This window comes from Rhamphochromis sp. 'chilingali', assembly GCF_963969265.1.
Source record: "Rhamphochromis sp. 'chilingali' genome assembly, chromosome: 8".
Classification (NCBI taxonomy): Eukaryota; Metazoa; Chordata; class Actinopteri; order Cichliformes; family Cichlidae; genus Rhamphochromis; species Rhamphochromis sp. 'chilingali'.
In genome coordinates, this window is record NC_137935.1 from 5,667,650 (window position 1) to 5,689,575 (window position 21,926).

A 21,926-nucleotide genomic window follows, 5' to 3' on the forward strand; every position below is an offset into this window, starting at 1 on the left:
ATTAAAGGAAGAGTATGCAGCACCACCCTGTCAGACGCCAGTGATGGTGGAGCTCACTGATGAATCAGGTGAGCTGGATTCATGGCTGATTCAAAACTAAGATCCCCCTGCTGTGGTCAGTAAGGGGAGAAAAGGGGAAATAAAATTAAGAATAAAAGAGGCATTTATAAACGTTTAGGTGTCAAGTGAAACGGGACAAAAGGGGGTGTTTTACTGTTATTTTCAATGTCAGCATTATTATTGTATGAGAATCATGCAACAAACATTGCATCGATGATCATTTATTGAAGCTTTTGACCTTATACTAACATCTGTGTTCCTGTGATGGTTATAACCTCTGATGAATCTTCTATTTACAGGTGTTAGGATAATGATATAATTTTTCATTGCAGGTGTAACCATGATCATTTTCATACATATTGCAACTTGTTGCTCATTGTAGAGTTGTGCTCAAGTTAATAAGGGTTAAAAGCTACAGTCAGCGCGAATGTCTGACTGATCTATTGAGGGGAAAGGCTTCGAGCATAGAAGGCCGCACGCGCTTACATAACATTGATATCATGTTATTCTTTGTGATCTTTGCTTCAATTATGTCTTTAAGTTTAGTTTAAATAGTGGCAGTTAATTAAACGACATTTATTAAAATATTAAATACCTGAGTCAGAACGTTACACGCGGATCACCTTAAGAGTCTGGGAAACTTTGTAGCTGCCTAACCTTTTCTTTTAATGTTCTAGCTCCGTTGATTTGACACATTGGAATGTGTCAAAAAAAAAAGGGGGAAGGTTGAGCTTTAACATCAAACAAGGATTATTTGAACATTTTATAACTTCATTTGTGTCTTTAATACCTTAGGAATGGTAAAACTTAAGCTAATAGCGGCCCGAGAAGTTTCCGGTCTTTTGTAGAGAATCAGTAAGAAGCATAGATCATTATTTCCATGTGTAAGCATCAATCATTGAAATGAACTGAATAGCGTTTAGAAGATTTGTTAATTTCTTTGTCTTTTGTTAAAAAGAGGGGTTTCAATAATTTTCAGACACACCTTGCAAATGTGCTTATAACGAGTTGGCACTTGGTCTTTTGAAGGTCATAAGCTTCGTTCGGCGTGACTGTCCGGACTGATAAAGTGTAGGAAACGCCTTGAGTGCAGAGGGCTAAATGCAAACACGCTTACACACACATAAGATATGATTAGAATAAGTCCCTGGGACATTCTGAATGTTTTAGACCAATTTTGAATCACTAGAAGGTCAGTAGATAACAACATTAGATTATTAGGGGTAGGAAGAGAGGTGTTTTGGTTTTCTGTCTCTTACAGAGAAAGGAACAGACACCAGACGAGGTCACAGATATACGAGGATCCTCCGCAGCAGAGACAGACACAGTGACTGCCGAGACATCAACTGGGTCCAAGGGTCATGGCGTTTGGGCTCCAGCTAGTCACCACAAAAGGATGGATCCCATAAACACAGCAATAACCATGAAGGGGTTGGCGGAAATCCGGGAACACCAGACCAACGAAGTTCGAGAGGCTTTTGGGCAAAAAGGGGACACCTTCCTGTTCCTTTTCTGGAGAATACACAGATCGTTGTTTGAAATCGGGGCAGAATAATCCCCTGATCTGTGTCACGACTGCAGGGTTGTCTAACCCCTGAGGTTGAAGAATGAAGAGCAGAGGATCACCCAACTGGAAGACACTGGTAGCTGCAGCAATAGAATAAAGGCTGAAAGCAGTGGGAGACAAGGAGAGAGTGTCATCTGGACCTGCTACTGTTGGAATCATAGTTTTTCTTGCATCTGAATTGCGCAAACACAGAGGTCATCCCACATATGGTTCGCCCCTCAGGGGGACAAAGGACCTCAGGAGTGAGAAGAGATGAACCCGGCCACACTGAATTGAAGGGTGTTTGTGAGGTCATTATTCTAATGACCTCATCAGGGGGAATTGTTAGATTCTAATATTATTTTATGCCATGTTATACCCCGAATTAAAGATGGTGAATTATTATGTAGTTTTAGTTGGCATTATTCTCCTGAATTAGAAGAAGCTGATAACTATTGCATTAGTTAAACTGATTTGCATTACATTAAACTGCTGACTTGTTGTGAATGAATGATATTGTTTTATGATGCATTATACTGCTGAGTTATAAGAAATCTAATTTGTCTGAGTAGAAGAGAACAGAGTGTGCTGGAGTTTTCTGCCCCATTTCAGCAGGAGCAGATAAACAGGGAGCCAAGGTCGTAGCTTAGGCGCTGTGTGAGAGAAAGCATGTGAATGTTTAGGCTTTGTATGATAAGGTGGAGGCACCAGAGGCTATAAAAGTTTGAGCAATGCTCCACCATTTTGAGATTTTGAGGCTGTCTGCATCAGTGTCCATCTCCCACGCGTGTGTTCATTAAAATCATCGTTTGACTCAACCCGGCCGGACCAGTGTTGTTATTGTGGTTTTTCTCTTGTTTCCATCCCCAATATTTTGAACCGTAACACTCTGTTCTACCCTGCTGCCCCGTATAGCTTATGCCGTGTTAACTCCTTTTCTCTCTCTCTCCCCCCTCCCGCACCGCATGCACTAATTTGCATACATCCGTGATGCCCGGATTTTACTATAAACACGAGTCTTTAAGGCACATGTATTCATGGTACTACGTAACCTAGTTCCACCATAAACATGCATCTATTTCCTAAAATTATTAATTACACAAACAAGCTTAACAACAGCGAAATATAAATACTAAAACATATGAACTATCTTAACTTGGCTCCCACACAACATTTGTCTGCCACATGCCTCGGTTAATCCCTACAAAGTGCAGAGCAGTTGAGAGCTGAGTCATCGAGGGTGGAGTGGTGCACGCACACACTTTGACTTCACACAAAGCTGAGAATCCTGTGGGTTTAACCGAAAGCAACTCAGAAGGATCACACAGGTTTTCTCTTCCCCATTCCTACTCACAGCTCAGCTCTTTAATCTTAAGAATTCCACTGACAGCACTCCTTTGCTTTCCCACCATTCAGACAGAGGAATCATTTGTTTTGAGCCATGAATCCTTATTGTCTGCTGCTGTCAGAAGAGGAATAACAACACAAAGAAACCAGAGCACTGTTATTTAGTTCAGTCCAATTCCGTTGTATGTGCATAGTGTCTATTCACAACGAAATTGCTTCAAGGTTGTTGATATTGTAAGGACACAAAGAGAAAAGTCCAACAATTTATGAACCAAATTGGGTGTTTGTGGTTGTTTTTCTGACAGATCTTATAGAATGTGCTCCAATAATAATGCTACCATACTATTTAGCATGCCAGAATGCATAAAAATGCAGATTATGTATTCTGTCACATGCCAGAAATACAATTACTGCATCCAGTTGCATTTTGCAGGTATATAACTCTGCATGATTCTCTGGCATTTATGAGTCCAAATGCTCCTGTATCAGCCACAAACACAGCCAGAAGGTCAAAGTGCAGTATTTCCTGTTATTGCCCTCTGCAGCGCCTGCAGTGGTGCTGCAAGAGTCTTTAAGTGTTTACTTAACTGATTGCTGTTAACACTTGATAAGGTATGGAAAAAAGCAAGCTTGTGTTAGCCTGGGAAGGCTGACACTTTTTGCCACTCATAATGCTCTCCCGGCTCTTTTTTTTCCTTATACAAGTCCTCTTGGTTTTAACTTAAGATAGCTAGAAATTGAAATTAAGTTTCTTCTCTTGAATCCACCTGATAGCTGGGTTGCATGTCCTACCTGAACCTGTATGGTTCTCTCCATGTACTCCAGCTTCCGTCCACATACCAAAGGCTAATTTGGGATTCTAAATTGGGTATGTGAATGTGTATTATTGTCCCCTCTGTGTTGGCTCTTGAATAGACTTGAAACCTGTCCAGGATGTACCTGCCTGGCATAGGCTCCAGCATCCCGTGACACTAAATTATATAAAGTAGAAGAAAATGATGAAAGGATGGAATGTTGGCTGAATGAATGGCTAAGAAAATGCAGAGGAGCACTGAAAGGAATGTGTATATGAATGTGTAAAAAAATCAAAGACTGTATCTCACCGTAACCGGTCACAGCAGATGGCCCCGCCCCTCCCTGAGCCTGGTTCTGCCAGAGGTTTCTTCCTGTTTAAAGGGAGTTTTTCCTTCCCGCTGTCGCCAAAGTGCTTGCTCATAGGGGGTCATATAATTGTTGGGTTTTCTCTGTATGTATTATTGTAGGGTCTACCTTACAATATAAAGTGCCTTGAGGTGACTGTTGTTGTGATTTGGTGCTATATAAATAAAATTGAATTGAAAATTCAATTGAACATAGAATAGATGGAGGAGTAAAACATGGACAGGATGCCAGTCTCTCACAGGGCTAACACAGTGACAGAACATCCCCTCCCACACTCATGACCAACTTATAATTATCAGTTATTCTCACATGTAAGTCTTTAGACTGTGTAAGAAAGATGGGGAACTGGAGGAAACACACAGGTGCATAAAGAAGATATAAGTTCAAGCTGTGAGGTGACCACAAGAAACTTACTTGCTGGAAAAACTGACACAGGCTGAACCAGAACTACATGTACATGCAGGTTAATGCTAAAAATGACCAAAAGGTGCCTTCCTATCATTTCAATGTCTTTAAACAGGTTTGTTTTTGATCTAAACAACATTATCCTAACACTTACGATGTAAGACGACAGCATTATTCTCAAAGCAAAATCCTGTACATACAGTTTCATAGAACTGCTAGTAGACGACCGCTATTCCCCTTCATCTGTCCTTTCCCCCCCTCATCCTCGCTTTTTTCCTCATTGCTGTCCATCTATCCTTTACATTTGTTCTGTTACAGTGGAAAAAGATTTAAAATTCAAAGTTGCTGGGTAATTTTGGAGGTAATTGATTCTAAATTATTTAAAATTTGGCATTGAAATCCATCTGGTTGTCATCTTTAATTTTTATTTCAGTAAAAAAAGATTTTATTTTACATTGAGCTATTGCCAGCATCACCATGTGGGAACTGTGACAGATTTTCTGAAGAGGCGTTCTTCATGAAGCCCATCTTGCAAAACATGTTTTGGCAATCCATTTCAGCGCTTCAGGAAAGTATCCTGTACGAGTTAAAGACCTTTAATGAATCACACAAGAGACGCACTGAAACGGCTTGGCGTCAGCTTTCCAGACCCATTAATGACCAACTGAATTAGTCCAATCACACTGAAGAGATTTGAGAAATGATCTAAATCGCTTGATTACATTCAAAGGCACGCAGGGATGAGGAGAAGGGACTATATAGATACTCAGAAGGATAGTTTTCCTCGTCTATGCTCCCAGTCCTGCTGTGAAACCTGACCGGCTGAAAATGAAACACCGAGATAGTAAAAGTACTTAGAACTGGATTCATTTCTGCAATGATTCAGTAATGTTAGAAATGTGCAGCTGATACGCTACTGGATGAAAATTCGTTGGTCGTCGCTCCACTTCCACTGTATAGTCAGTGGTTATCGTTTAAGGTTATGCGTTTTCGGGGGGCCAACATGTTGACTGTTATTAGTGCATCACTTGTTGGTTTGAACATACTGAAACCTCAAAATAGCACGTTTAAGTACAAGTGTACAAGATTTTAGATATGGTATGAGACTTAATGGTGTTCACCTGCCAGTGTGAGTCTGGGCTTAGCCTTTAATCATAATGATAGCTCCAGAGTTGTGTCTGCACTCCTGGCACGCAGCGTTCAGACAAAAGAAGATCCACTCAGGCAGAGTGCAATTTCCACATCCCATGGGAGGATTTCTATACATTTACTTGTGTTAGCAAATACTAGTGGTGATTTTTCCAGTCTGTTTTATCAATAAACATGAGGATTAATAAAGACACAAAGTTTATGTCATATAACTGAACATAAATTGGGCTGCTATGTTGTGATTTTGAAACTAATGCGATATAAGAGACTATATGAGATATAGGAGAAAATATTATTTTGAACCACAGACTTTGGCTGATGTTATCTTTCTGTTGCTCATACTCAATTCTTTTTGTTATCTTGGAGCCTGAAAAAATACGACTTTCCCAGTTGGACGTTGACATGACTGCTAATTGGAAGTAGAAAACAAGTAATTAGTCACTCTGACATGACATGCATGCAGCATATCCTCCAAGACGGGCGAATGAAGGCTAGAACAAAGAAAGGAGTCAGACTCTTTCAAACGTCTGACTCCTCTTCTTCTAAGTGAGTGACATGTGAGCCTCTGACCCTTCAGCCTACTCTTTCAGACCATTTCCAGGTGGTGGCAGAAATTTCTCCCTGCACTTTCTTGCTCTAGTTAAGGTATCGACAACACCAGAGAACACAGCCACGCCTGTTGCTGACACTTCCACATGCTGGTATTGCTGTTTCCTCTACCCATTTGTGTGTTGCCTTATTTGAAGGCGATTCAATCAGAGGCGCACATCCTATAAAATAAACCTGTACTGTCACTGATCATCTTCTATAATCCCTTCTCCAGTTTAGACACGCCTGCTTACACTTTTCACTGCAGCAGTACCCCACTGCCATCATTTTCCCTCTATAACCCAAGGTAGGGGGACCTGCAGACCTCTGCAGTTAATTCAGAAAGCTGCTACGTGCCTGGTATCCAGCCATCTCAAGAGTTCCCACACTACTCCTCCTCTCCGATGCTCAGTATAGGCAGAAGGCATTTACTCACAAATGCACGCCATTTATTCTTCTCTCACACTGTATTTGCTTCTGTGGTTAGTTCACAATGCCTATAAATTACACACATTTAGTTTTAATGATTTAATCACACCTATCTCCACAGGAATTAGCAATGACTTCAGCACTCAAACATCACAATAAAGCTTTTTGAGGAAGTAATTAAAAATCTCTACCCCTATCTCACCCTGCCCTGCACCCTCCTCAGTGACAACAGCCATCTGCATGTCTTCTTCACTACATCAGTGAGTCTCTTCTGTAATCTTCCTCTTTTCCTCTCACCTCAAAGCTCCACCTTCACCATCCTTTGCCCAGTATAGCCACTATTCTTCATGTTCTTTAACTTTGTCTCCCGGTACTCAGTCCGAGTTGTCCCTCTAATGCACAGGTGTCAAACTCCAGGCCTCAAGGACCAGCGTCCTGTAGGTTTTAGATGTGTCCTTGTTCCAACACGGCTGATTTAAATGGCTAAAAGACCGCCTCAACATGTCTTAAAGTTCTCCAGAGGCCTGTTAATGAACTAATCATTTGACTCAGGTGTGTTGACCCAGGGTGAAATCTAAAACCTGCAGGACGCCGGCCCTCGAGGCCTGGAGTTCCGCCACCCCTGCTCTAATGTATTCATTTCTAATCTTGTCCATTCTGGTAACTCCAAATGATAATCTGAGCATCTCCAACTCTACTTTGCCCCGAGACTCATCTCCACCCACTCTACCCCGTCCACCCACTCTTCTTCACCTCTCTTGTACTACATCTGTCTCTTTGGATGGTTCACCCCAGGTATTTAAAACAATCCATCCTCACTACTCTTTCTTGCACCTTCACCTTCCCTCTTGCCTCCCCTGCAATAACAGTTATTCTGTCTTGCTTCTGCTTTTATGCCTCTTCTCTCCAGTGCATACCTCCACCTCTCCAGGCTGTCTTCCCCTTCTCCCCACCCTCCCTACAGATCACAACATCATCTGCAAACATCATAGCCCACAGAGACTGACCTCATCTATCAACCTCCAAACAAGAGCTGATCTCTGATGATCCCAATCCCTCTTTGAACTCATCTGTCAGTCCTACCGCACAGCTCACCACTATCTTGCTGTCCTCATACATATCCTGCACCAGCCTCACATACTTCTCTGGCCGTATAGTTGTTCCCTTTATAAAAACCGTGGTTACAGTTTCTCTCTCCATCTCCTTTTATCTTCCATTTATTCATTTTTTAAAATAAAATACTGAAGTACAAACCTGGATCACCAAACCTCTAACACCAAACCTTTTCCTCAGTTTTTAATTTCCCAAAGCAGCTTAGTATCTTCACAGAAAACACTTAGAGCAAGATCAACGTCACCTCAAACAATCTGGGGCATAAATATTTTACATACAGATGCCGTCTTCCCACTCAGGAGCAAATACTGTTGTTTAATTGTCATTCTCAAGATAAAAGCAAAATGTCACACACACACAATACTTATTATGTTAGTGTTCCCTGCGCGTCTAAGCACCTTGGCACTGAAACATCTGCACAAAGAGTAGCAAAAAGAGAAAAATATATCAATCTGTCACAGTGCAGCTAGTAAAAGAGTAATTTGGGTGGTCCTGAGGTTGGCACAAACAAACTGAAGTGGCCCCCTGGCAGCAGAGACTTTTTCCGTAACAGCATTTAGTGGGCGGTGTAGCTTGATGCTGCAGTGATAAGTGCTCCACAGATAAAGATATAAATTTTGTAAGCCTTTGTACCTTGAAAAAGTTTCAAGGTACAAATCTAATTTTACAACCTCACAAAGCGAAGATTACGGACCCAAACATTAAATTAGAGCACATCTTTTTAAATCCCATCCCATCACAGGTGCACCTGAACTCAATATTTTTGAGCAGCTCCATCAAGTGTCCACAGAAGACCTAAACCCAAGCTGCCTCTCCCACCACAGACACACTTCATGGGTCACTGAATGGGTGGAGACTGTGCGTTTTTGGATAGTTAGCCGAGGGACGGAAATAACCTCCTGGGTTGGGCTCTGCTGCGTTCCATGACCACGGACGACTGCATAGTTTACACACCGGGAAGCAACATGTTGCAGATACCTAAGAGGATATGTTTCGGGTTAAGATATATTTATAAGGAACACTACTTTGCAACCCACTATTCTTGTGGGTTTGAGCAGAGACAGGTATCAGCGTGAGGTATCAGGGATACAGTTTATTGTTGGGTATTCAGACCACGGCAAGAGGAGGGGGAACATGCTGTTTCAGGTGCTGGTGACACCATCAAATGATTCCTGAAGAAGAGCAAATGTACTGATCAGAGTTTTGAAGGCTCATCAGATACTTATCTGCTGTGTAGTTTTATAAGGCATTTGTATTTTAATGCACAGAGAGCAGCAGGACTCCTTTTGTATTGGATATCCGGTAGAACAAGGACAGTTAAATCAATTCAGGATGGTTTAAGCAGAGCTCATTGGATCCTGTGACTTACAGGCGTGTTGTTCAAGTGCAAAATAACATTGAAATCAGTCAGCAGATGTTGAGCTCAGCTGTGGGAGAAAACTGTGTGAGTTTAGTGTTTTGGTGCTATGAATAATCTTCAGAAAAAGAAATTTGGCATAGCTGTTTTGAAACAATTTTTGAAAGGACTGCAAATTGAGGGGCTAATATTATATAATAATATAATAATGTAAATTTTACTTCATTACAATTTCAGTTTTTCCAGTATATTGAAAACCCTCCAATTTAAAAATGACTGTTTTGTGGAGTTCATAAAAGGTTGTTCTTCAAGGACATGTAGTATTCACATGCCTGTATATTGTATATGTATATTAAGTTAAAAACATTGTAATTAATTTGAAAGTACAGGGATCATCTTACTGCACACAGCACTTTCACTGCTGGTGTTTGTAGTGTATTTGAGTTAACAACCACAAACCTACTCAGTAGGTATGTATTTATCAAACAGCACGTATCAGCCTGGTCTGCAGTCAGCAGAGACTGGGTGTGTTCGAGTCTCACATTTGAACCCACCCATAATCAGATCTGGACTCTGATTCACTTCAAAACATGAAAACAAAAACAACTACAACAACATAGCATTAAATACACAGGCTGTAAAAAGCACCGATACTAGGATTTCCTTTTATTTCATAGTAAAGTTCAGTATTTCCATCATATAGGAGCAGCACTAGGTTATCCCCCTTTGGTAAACTTTGATTTCATTGGTCATGAGACTTTTTAGTTTAGACGTTTTATCAGAAACAAATTTTAAAACAGAATCCTGAAATTGAATCTCACAGATCGGACAAGGCTCAAAACTGCACCAACACTGCCCCCCAGTGTTAGACATCTGATACTGCAGCATCACAAATGTGAACCTTCAGGTAGAGCAGCTCAAGCTTAACTCCCAGCATGGTTTTTATGCTTTTAAATAGCAGGTAGTGAGGCTTTGCTATGTGCTTTAGCATTTCATTTGTACGTAGACATGTCTAGCAAGTTCCTCTTACTAAGTTTAGATTACTTAGGAACACTTGGGCTGTTTGAGCAAGCAATAAAATGTTGTGCTTCTCTTTTTTATTGCTTGCCTAAGCTAATTCATTTGGCCCCGAATCTATATGTGTTTTTACAAACTAGGGGTTTTCCAACATATTTGATGAGTTTACAATCCACGCAATTAATTCAGTTTGATATTTCTAGCACTGTAAACAATGTCTCCAATCATAATTAACACATTATAGGGGGATTAAATTTATTTCAAATGGTCAAATTGTGATCAGTGTGTGAAAAAAATATTTTGCACTGGAGTGGTATGAAAGAAGTTTTTATTTCCCTTAGATGCACTGCAGACTTTAGCTTTTATTTGCTTATTTCAACGCAGTCCAGAGAGGATTTTTAAATGATTTTAAATTCCAGAAAATTACAAAAGCACTCAAACTCCCTGAGATGAACTGGGATGAAAACTCCCACCGAGGCTGAAGCTGTGATTCACTGAATTGATCCCTTTACACGAGTCACTGCAGGAGACAGCAGAAAACATGACGTTCGCCACTGACCTGACGCCAATGCTGAAACAGCGCCCCCTACAGCTATTGGGAGTACATGATAGAAACCACATGATGAAAGTTAAACATTCATGTCTGACTCCTTTGCTCCGACACTGCGGTAAAACCTTTAACAGTAGATATGGTGTGCATTTGTGTGCATGTTTTTATCCCATCATAACGTTTCCTGGTATATACAATATATGACAGTACAAAAAGCTGCTGATCATACAAACCTTTGCAGCTATGGATGTGAGGGATTCGCTGACTAAACAAACTTTACTCCTCTCACTTCAAGAAATACTAATATGCTGAATGAATTATTTATGTTATCAATCTATAACACAGACTCACTGCAGCTACCCCTCATTACTCAAGGCTGCAGTCTTTGAGGCACTGAAGAAAAGAAAAACACTTCTGTATGCAGGCTGTGTCAGAACAAAAAGACACAACCACTGGACCGATCACTGCATGACCAGTGTCTGCACAGACACGTGGACTGTAACCTAGAAGGAAACAAGACTGCAAACCTTCAACACACCCTGAGTGTTTACTGATCTAAATATATATTTACATTTAATCTATCAGGAAATCAGCAGCTGAGAAGATCAGGGACACCACTACCTTCACCCACAGATTGTTGCAGGAGGTCCTGCTCACACTGACAAATATAATGCGAGACGTGTTAACGTCTTCATCTGCAAATATCTACAAACTAATCCTGCATACACCTTTGCCCATGCTGTGCATGTAAATGAACTCTAAAAATTCCTAAATACTTCCTGCAGTTGGCATATTTCACAGCTCACTGAGCTCAGCTGAATATTCCCAACTTCTGCTGGCATATTTCTGTAGTGCACAAAAAAATGGCCTCAAATTGGCATCTCTGTACCAGTTTAAGAATAAAGAAAAGCAACTGTTTTTGGTGCTATTTTTGGCAATCAAACTTTTGGGGTTTGTAAGTACATCAGTATATTATAACACTGTGATACCAGCCAAATGTAGTTGAAAGTTGAGCTTAACATATCCAGCCAGTATTAGCCCGTTTCATGTTTTTTGTATCCATGTGAATGCTGGTGTGAAAACTTACAGACCATAAGGCAGACAAAAATGCTTGGATAAAATCGAACTAACAGATCAGCTTCAACGTTACTTAAAACCGGCCTAAAATACAGAGCATATGTTGGACTCTCTTTAAAAAACTGTCTGTATTCTCTCTTTTTTCTGATGAAATAAGAGTGTGGCATTAAACCTCAGCAGTCTAGCAAACACTCTGCTAATAGGTTGCCTGTTGCTGATTTTAAGCTCAGGGGTTTCCACATTACAGCTGATCAATTTTCATACGTTTCGCACTTCACTACTAAAATCAAAGTGCGCTGTGTCGAAGTCAGAAACAATGACTTTGTGTGTCTGTAATGCTGTTAAAAGTAACAGAAGTCTTTGAGGTTTGAGTGCTGGGTGAGAGGAGTGCTGTAGCCCGAGTTCCAGTCTCTCTCAAAGACAGCCTTCAACTGTGATTGGACAGTTGACTCAACAGACTGTGACGCCGTCTGGTTGACAACTAATGCTGAGCCAGCCGTGTTCACAAAGTAGTCTCCTGACCAGTTGGATGTACCTGAAAACAGAAAGCCACAGATTATATTTAAGCACATTATCTTTTTTTTCCTGAAAGACTGATTGGACAGATGATAATAAAGTATGTGTGACTAATGACATGCTTAGAAAAGCAGCCATCAGCTTGGCTTTTAACACCACCAACAAGTATTCAATTTCAGTATCATGATGTATTTTCTCATCTTGATGAAAATCACATTTTTCTGTTTTTTGGGGGATTAATTGAAACTGTAAGATAGGTCATTGAAACTGATTGAAAAAGTTCTCTATGTGTACTCTTTAAGTCATCTTAATGATTTCAAGAAACAAATTTATTAGTAAACAAAGAAAGTGTGCCTCACCTATGTATGCTATCTTGTCCGTCACCATGTACTTATTGTGGTTAACTCTTGCAAAGGGAATCTCCTTCTGCTTGGGGGTGGCAGGCACCACGAAGAGCCTCTAAATAAAGAAAACACAAAGTCACAACATAATGTTTTTACTTTAGGATAAGTGCCATAAGACGTACAACCTCCTTTCCCAGCGGGAGATGATGCTTGACCATAAGAGCCACTCACCACCTGGATGTCGAGGTTATTCTTGGGGTTATAAACCGAGGCCAGAGACTTCAGGAAAGAAAACATGACTGGCTGTGTGCTGTTCCAGCAGCTGATCAGCAGCCGCACTTTAATCCGCTTCTCATATGCAACTCGTCTCAGCTGCGTGTCGATGTCCGCCCAGTACCTGCAGAGGGCGCCACACGCACAGTACAAGCACAATGTTAAAACTTAATGTTTCTCACTTCCTTTCGGGATGATTTGATCAGGATATCCTGGTGTTTTATTGTGCAAACACGTTCATATTAATTTTATTACTGTTGATTTGACTAGAGTTGATGTAGGACCATAAAAGAAAAACAAAAACAAAACAACGATCAACTGTTTTCCTGTAGTTACATTTCACAACTATTAACAAAACTGCACCTTTTAGGATGTGAAAACTCCATGGTGGGCAGGTAGTTCATGACAGCGATGTAGACAAAGCTCTCAGCATCCTCCATCACACTGAGGATGGACTGAAGGTCTGGAGTCCTGCCGGCCGCACATAAGGACGGAGGGGAACTCTGATCGAGCAGAAAAAAGGATTCAGTTAATTTTAGCAGCATTTTTTAAAATGCAGAAAACTACAATACGCTAAACTACAAATGCACAGTAATGACTGGACGAATGCGCGGCTATGTGGGACTGTGGGTTGATTTAGTAGCCTCAGTGGGACTGTATTAAAAAAAACATTACATTTTAAAAAGGTTTTGAATGTTGAATCCTGGAAACGTGAGCGCTGTAACAGAAACCAAAACTCTGTGCTGCAGATTGTTTTCGAACAGCTTTGGAATCCCCCGGCCCTGCATCGCCCTGAAAGAGGTGTCGATATCTGCCCACTTCTGTGACTGTAACAGAAACCAAGCATTCACATCTTCTTTCAGTACTGATGGCCAACTGTAGAGGAGTCAGAAAGTCACAAATTGTGACAAGTGACAAATTGTGGTTGCACGTTGCATGTATACAAGCGCAACGCTGAAAATGTCCCTCTCTCTGCATGATGTGACCATCTAGAAACACCAGTTATTTCCCATTTGGTCAGAAAGCAAACCTTAAAACTGCTTAGAGGTGATTAACTGGCTCTTATGACTCAACATCAAAAGAAAATCCCGCTCACCGACAGATAGACGTTGGATGGCGTGTTGTTAAGAGGCAGCTGGAGGGGTGTATCCTTGTTGTACATGGTGGAGAACCTCTCTGGCCAAGGTGATGGGATTGACTTGCTCTCCCCCAGAAACCAGTAGGCTTCAAAGATCTTACTGAGGTCTGCTGCCAGGCAGCTGCAGTTGTAGACCACCACACCCAGCTCCTTCACCTGGAGACCAACACTAGAACATTACTTACGTTTGTTTTTTGCTGGTTTTGCATTTTTGAAACTGCAGAAAACAAAGAGGAAATAAGAAAAGTTGTTCCTTCTCTTCTGTCCCAGTTTAGATTTCTTTGTCCTACTGTTAAGCCGGTATCTTTTCTGATTAATTTATCAGAAATATGTTTCTGGGACTTTAGCGCAAGCTTGTAAAAAAAGGATGCGAATGACAGCTCAGCAAAAGTCTGATTGAGAAATGTAAAAGGGAGATGTGGTTTACCACACTGATGGTCCCACATTAAACAAGTGTAGACTAAACAGTTCAGCATGTGACTGAAACTTTATACCAACATAAAAACTTCCTCTTGAAAGCAGAAGAAATGGGACAGAGTCAGTGTCAGTATTCGGGCGGGACTACCGACACTGACGCTGTTTATAGATTTACAGGCCTGTTAGAGAAGCTTCAGATGATTCTTACTGGTGGAGCCCCGTTATTCCTGTGTGAAATAAACTGCTTTCTACTTTAAGACCCCCTCCCCACTGTTCCAGTTAAGCCGTTAGTTCACAAATTGTTGTGCACAGACCCAGTGCCGGTGAAGAAAGTGAAGCTAATGTAAATATGTAATAAAATAATAGATTTTTGAGCATATATAGACCATGCTGATTTAAATATATATATATATATATATATATATATATATATATATATATATATATATATATATATATATATATATATATATTAGGGAAAATTATTAAACGTGCTGAACTTTTGATTCTTTCTTATTGTTAACGGTTGCTGGGAGTGGGTGTGTGGACTTTTTTTTAGCTTTTGAAGAGAGAATCCCACATAAGGTCTGGGCCACCGTTCTTCTGATTGGATGCCCCCGCCCTGATGGGCAGGTGGGCAGTGCTGCTGTTCTCATATTCAGAGGTAGGTGCTTAAGCAGAGGGACATCCACTCCCTTTAACGCCACACCAAGTCAAGAGTAGAAAGAACTGTTTAATAATAAATATACTGATAAGTTTGCTCTGTTTACCTTTAAACACACCGACTGTACTGAGCATCCACCTCTAACAGCATTTACATGACAGTGAGAGAGAGTCTGAGTGTTTGTGTACCTGTGTGAGGGACCTCCAGTCCATGTTGGCACTGCCAATGTAAATATGCTGCTTGTCCACAACCCAGAACTTGGTGTGAAGAACGCCTGTGGTGAGCTCCTTCATGTTTACAGTCCTAATATGGGCTCCTAAAAGTCACACAAAACAAACACTTATTTCCTAAAAACTAACAATTCTGAGGGCTGGAAGCATTTTGGAAGCAATACTGGACAATGATAAATGAATATAACATATTCATTTTAGATGATTTTAGACAGAAGGAAGTGATACTCAGTATCTCAGAATAATCCATTTTGTAAATCAGAATGTTTATCAGTCTTATGCACCAAAAAACAAAAACAAAGAAATAAAAACAAAAAATGGTGCTTATGCATAGTTGTATGTTGCAATACCAGAGTTACTGTTAATGTCGCAGCTAAATAACTCCCATCACAACCAACCAACTTAACACAAGTGTCGATAAGAGGCTCACAGACGTCATATGATGTCCCACACACAGTGAGACATCACAATATGTGTATTAAACTAATTTCATAATAACTCAGACAGCTCAGATCAGTCTGACCCCTGCAGGTGTGACGTTCAAAAGAAGCCAAGAGTCACCTGAGTCGTTGAGCAGCCTGAGGTCGTGCCGTGGCTGTTTCTCCTGCGGTGTGTTAACAGCAATACGAACTGATAAATTCCCCGATAGTTCAGCGAGCCTGTTCAGAACAGCCTCACCCTGTGAGCACGGCGAGAAAATCAGGGATCAGTTATCTGGTTGTTTCACAATAACTGCTTTAGATCAAGGTCAGTCGGCACAATTAAAAGCACTTTGCATCAATTAATAATCAATCATTCTTCAGCATAATTTAATATTAGAGGAAAAGAGAAAAAGAAAACCGCAGACAACTCCAGCTGACCTGATTGGCTGTCGGCTCACGAGTGTGTGTGTCTTTGTTGGTGAGGGTCCAATAGAAGGAGGCGATGTCGACACTGCTGCGAGCCTCGTTCATCAGATTCATCCACGCCTGGAAGATGGATGGATGAGTGGTGCTGGAGTTAAACTCCAGGCCTTCGGGAATGCTCTCCACCAACACGATCCTGGAGACAGAGAAGAGTGGGAGAGTTTTTTCCTCAACGTCCAACGTCAAGAAAAATGAAATTACATGAATTCATGTCAAGCAGATAGTTTAACTAAGCTTTAAACTTTAGCTATGTTATAGAAGAGGCTGGGTAGAGTATGGATAGTAATGAAGATGCTGTTTCATGTATAGTCAAGAATCTGCACTTTAAGTAATTTTCTATTACTGGTATGAAGCTGGATAGAATCATCAGTCAAATTTGATAAAAAGTAAGAAAGTTTGCTGGCTTTGTCATCAAATAAGGTTTTAAAAAGCTTTTTGTTTTCCTGGATATTGAACTCTTCTGCATATGCAGATTAAGCTGGAAGCAGGTGTTGGTTTCTAAAGTAAACTTACCTGCAGGGATCTGTGCAGGACTCCATGTTAGGCAGAGGGAGGCTGATGTCGGGAACAGGGTGGGAAGAGGAAGAGGAGGCCCTCGGTATCAGGAGGTTACAGAGCGCCATGATGACCAGCAGCACACTAGCCACAGTGGCCAGAGCTATCAAACACCTGTAATACTGAGGAGGGAGGAGGAGACGTCCTTAGAATCTGCAGCTCTTGATCAGTGTTTATTTCTTTGTCTTTATTTTTGACATAAACTGAAAAAATCATTGCGATTTATTTATATTGACGAGTAAAAATTCAGGTGTATTTGTGTGTTAGTGCTCTAACTCACCACCTGTGTTCTCCTGTTGGATTCTTGTCCCCGGGACTCATCCTCCAGCTAACACACAAACACAACCACCACACAAGGACACTGTGAGAACATTCGATCCAGACTGAACCATAAACCTCTATCATACCAGACATCCACGGTCTCAAAATCGCCACCTCAATAACTGCTAGCACCTGCTAAAGTCATGGAAAAACCATCATTCTCTGAACACACAAAGGAAAAGAGTTCTACGTCTGCCAGCTTCCTAAACTGGCACTCATTCACCAAATGCTGTCATTAAAAAAACAAGTAACATCATTTAATTTAAGCAGTTACAGTCAATATAAACCTAAAGCAAGAGCACTTCCTGAAACACAATCCTTCACTTCCTCACATGATTTAAAAATTCCCTTGACTTCCAGCATTCGGCACGTCTGCAACATTACAGGAAAAACAACGACGTGGCCAAACCCCAGCAACATGCTTGGGATATTTTTCACAACAAAACAGAACATTGACTATACTGTGGCGCCTCGTTTATCGCAGGAGTTACGTTCTAAAAATAACCCGCGACAGGTGAAATCCGCAAAGTAGCGAATGTTATTTTTTTACAGTTATTATAGACGCTTCAAGGCTGTAAAACCCGTCACTACACACTTTATACACTTTTCTCAGACAGGCATGAACATTTTCACACTTTTCTCTCTTGTTTAAATTCTCTCAAAGTTCAAACCTTCGTAGAAAAATAAGTCCAGTATTAGAGAATGAAACCAAAGGCACCTGCGGTTGCCTTCGACAGTGATTGTTGAGTTTATTGGGGTGAAATCTTACAAACATGCAGTAATGCACTTCAGAGTCACACTGCTAGCGACCAAAGATTTATGTAAATTTGACAAGCTGAATGCATTCTGTACTGTACAGGAGACACGGCACCAGATTGATTGACAACGGTCTACAGCCAATCAGGACGCAGAACACAATGCGCTGTTAAAAAAAACAGCGAGGGCGCGAAAGGTGAACCGCGTCATAGCGAGAGACCACTGTACACAGCTTTATAACTGACCACTTAATTTTCTATGCACAGTGACCAGTGATTGCAAAATCATTAATCACTTTGTCTCACATCAAAGGGGCGACATTTGATTTAAAAAATATAAAGGAAAAGAATACAGTGAAGGTAAGTAATAAATAATTAAGCAATAAGTAACTTAAATAAATATTAAAACCGCATCAGGAAATGATTAAAAACTAGGATGTTTGTACACTGATGAAGCCCACATATTAAAGGAACTTTACCTGGTGGTACGGGATGCCGGTCTTCATGTTCACGGAAGAAATGAGCTCCGTCCTGTCAGCTCACATTCACTGTGTTGCTCTGCAGCTCTGAGACCAAACAAGAGGAACAAAACACAAACGTTACTTCAAGTCATCATGTTTCAGGGGTAAATACAAGATGACTCAACCAATCCCGAAGCTGCACCCAAGGAAACTTTGCTACACGGCTTAAAAACATTTCATTCCAAGTTTTGGCTGTAATGATATCTGTAAACAGAACCAGCAGCAGTGGATATTCATTTAATGCTATTTAATGATACATGGCTTTGAGAAAGGACGGACCTGCACAGTTTCTATCGTTCTTAAGAGGTTGTCATTAACTTAAAGTAGCAGTGTAGTTTTCAACAACACAGCAGCCTCAAACACAACCAAACGTGGGACACACACCTCAGCTTGTCCTTTACACACTCAACAAAGAGAAGGTTCTAGGTGTTTTCACCACCACATACACAGAATGAACTGCACCATCTCCAGCACAAAGACAGCTCCAGCTGCTGAAAAGCTGCCTGCAGGGTGACAGGGCCTCTGAGCTTACAGCTAGCAGCTAGAAAAAAGGACCCCCACAAACTTACAAGTACAGAGATTAAGGATTAGTGTATTTTGTACTGAAATCAAATCTGATTAAACACAAAAATGTGATAAAGACAGAATGTGATGCTTCTTTAGATCTGACTACATCAAAGACAGGAAGTGCTGTGACTTGGTAAAATTGCGATATCGCTGAGCTGGAAGTCACAAGAGTCAAAGAAGCATGTGATACTGCATTGTGAAGCAAAAGCATTTTAGCTCTGAGTCATGCACAAATATTTGGAAATCTTTCAAGTCACACTTATGAAAGTTTTTATGAAAGCAGAGCCTATTGTGGTCTATCACAGACATACTGCTATACAGGCTGTCCGACCTGCACCAAGATATTTCTCTACTACTCCCACTATAAGTGCTATTACATTACAGCACAGTGCGATGGCTGATAGCTAGTTTGTAATACACATTGCTCCAAAGTCAATTAAAACGACCGCATCATTTTGAACTTTTAATATAACACACTGAACACATTTATACACTTCAGGCCACTGGAAGTTTTCGCTCCTTATAAAGCTCAGTCACAAACAAGCTCTTTAACATACAGGACATATTTCAGGTAACCGACTCTTCCTGAAAAATGATTTCAAAGACGGGAAACACATTTCCTGCTAGAGACATATTTCTGGTCAGAGAGGAACACGTGACTAATATTTTAGTTTCACACGCTGTTGTTGTTGTTGTTTTAAGCATATGAAGAAATTTCTTAAATTAAGAAAAAGCAGATGAATGAATGTAAATGCTGAATTATTGCTAACACGCTAAAAGCAAGATGGCCCTGACTTCATTACACAAAGAGTCTTTGAGTGTTTTGTTTGTATCAAATTGTAAATTTTACTAGCTTTGACATGTTAAAATCTAATAACAGAACATGTTTAAGGGCCAAATGCATCTAAGAAACACGAGAAGAACACTACGAGTTTTGCTGGTGACCTGGTGGATGTTCAGAAGTTTTTAAAATTTTACTTAAACAAACCACAGAAAGAGAAACTGCTTTGCACGTTCAAGTAAATTTCATACATCTGCTGTCTGATAAATCAAATACACCTAAACAGTGTATTTGATTTATCAGACAGCAGATGTATGAAATTTACTTTTCAAGTTGCTGGTTTAGAAGAAGCATAATAGTATTGAACTGGCCAAAATACCTAAAACGTACAAAAAAACCTGTAGTTTACAAACAAAATTTTGTTAGTTCCATACAATGAAACTCACTAAGACCATGATAGAAAAAACAACAACTTTTCAACCTCTTTTTTTTTTGCTTTATAAAATTACCAAAAATAAGATGAAAATGCATCGACTTCTTTTAAGGTCACACAGATGCTTTGTTTTGATAATGACCAATTGCTGTTATTTGTATATAGTCTCCTACAAAGTCCTCTTCTGAAGCAGGGAAACCTCTGACCTACTACAGTTTCCCAGTTTGAAGTAAGCAGAGTACAAAGTGGGCACAAAGTGGAACAAAATATTGTGTTTTCATGTTCCTGCTATGTACACTGGCATGGTGGCAGGACAAAGACAGTGCTCTTCTGTTTCTGAGGTGAAATTTTGGAGCTGAATCACAGAGAGAATAAACTTGAGTTGCTTTGAGCAGACTCACTCTGTGATCTCAGTGGACTTATGTCAAACTCCTGTGCCTTCTGTGGGACATGACACACTGAACAATGCTGGAACATCATTATAAGAAACTCGAGTCTGGAACATGTTGAAACTACAGGTCAGCTCTAAGTGTCATACTGTTATAGCACCATATTTAATTTTGTTATTTTAACTGTACTTAATAAAGCAAACCCAAAAGCCCCTCGGCTCGAACTGCATCTGTTAGCAGTGGACAAAGAAGAGTTTGTGCATCTGCGCAGAGGAACAAATGAATTAGAATTAGAGAAAATAACTCGGTGAGGAAGAAGTGACTCGAGATTTTTAGCTCAAGTTGTAGCGAGTGTGTCAGTGAGTGCAAGGATTGCTAAATCACTAAATTACCTCACATGAATAAGACGACTGTAACCATTTTCTGACGTTTGACTTAGACAACACAAGTGTGGTTAGCCAGCAGGAGGCTAAAACATGAATGTAGGTAAATGTGGGTCACTCTGGAGTTCGGCAAAGATCAAATAAATTAAAAACTACACATTAAGTAAAGCACGAATTAATTTACGATGAGGGAAAAGTCTTTGTTTAAACTCCATAACTGCTAACAAACACTGTAGCCTGGATCTGTGTTAGTGAGCCGACGGAGAGTCGCTGACGATGCAAAACAAAAACAGTTCGCTATAAGCTCTAAAGAACATTTAACCCACCTGCTACTATGCGTCCAGGTTACTTACAGTCCCTCACACAGCAACGACGACGTGTGCAGTTTACGTACAGTGGCATTTACGGTTAATATTCATTGTTAGATGCACGGAAATACATAAAGAGAAACACTTTTACAGCACTTGTTTTGTTTCACTGCCGTTTTGGCTACATGAGTGAGCAGGTCATGTGATCCGTGCAATTCAACCAATTAGAGTGTTGTTTTCACGTGACGTACTATATCGGCCTTACTGTAATGTAATTCTCCCCTTTCACCACGAGATGGCGCAAATAACACAGAGAAAGCGCTTACCCGAGTGACGGATTGACGTTTGAAGAAAATGAATTTATAAGGACATTAAAGGCTTGTCCACTGGGTGAAGTGTTACAGGGTTTGCAGCTCCACCAGGTGGTAAGAAGAATAAACACAAACGCTAACCCCCTTAAAAACGTACTGAAATACTGGGATGGATTCAGAGCATGTTACCTTAAAGCTTTTGACCTTCTACAGCAGAAGCCGAAGAAAGAAGCAGGAACGATTTTGTGAGCTGAGGTCTAACAACTTATCTCCTCATGTCCATCCGCCAGTTGCACTGCGGTTCTTTTTGTCTTCT

At 40.5% G+C, this 21,926-nt stretch overlaps 1 protein-coding gene across 1 annotated transcript; it reads right to left on the minus strand.

Annotated features, from left to right (window-relative positions):
- Nucleotides 1-9,857: 9,857 nt before the first annotated feature.
- On the minus strand, nucleotides 9,858-21,502 carry pld3 (phospholipase D family member 3). The gene is made up of 12 exons (XM_080890084.1): nucleotides 21,318-21,502; nucleotides 18,397-18,483; nucleotides 17,122-17,169; nucleotides 16,800-16,963; nucleotides 16,242-16,422; nucleotides 15,943-16,060; nucleotides 15,340-15,467; nucleotides 14,029-14,226; nucleotides 13,296-13,435; nucleotides 12,891-13,056; nucleotides 12,675-12,774; nucleotides 9,858-12,334 (listed from the first exon to the last, which is right to left on the minus strand). The coding sequence occupies exons 2-12, from the start codon at nucleotides 18,421-18,423 to the stop codon at nucleotides 12,141-12,143; spliced, it is 1,464 nt and encodes a 487-aa protein (XP_080746210.1). The 5' UTR covers nucleotides 18,424-18,483; nucleotides 21,318-21,502; the 3' UTR covers nucleotides 9,858-12,140.
- Nucleotides 21,503-21,926: the final 424 nt, after the last annotated feature.

Coding starts and splice junctions, on each gene's coding strand:
- pld3 (XM_080890084.1), bottom strand. CDS start 18,423: ATGAAGACCGGCATCCCGTACCACCAG. Junction 15,468..15,942: donor CAGGCTGCTCAACGACTCAG/GTGACTCTTGGC, acceptor TGTGACTTTTAG/GAGCCCATATTAGGACTGTA. Junction 14,227..15,339: donor ACTGGAGGTCCCTCACACAG/GTACACAAACAC, acceptor GTTGGTCTCCAG/GTGAAGGAGCTGGGTGTGGT.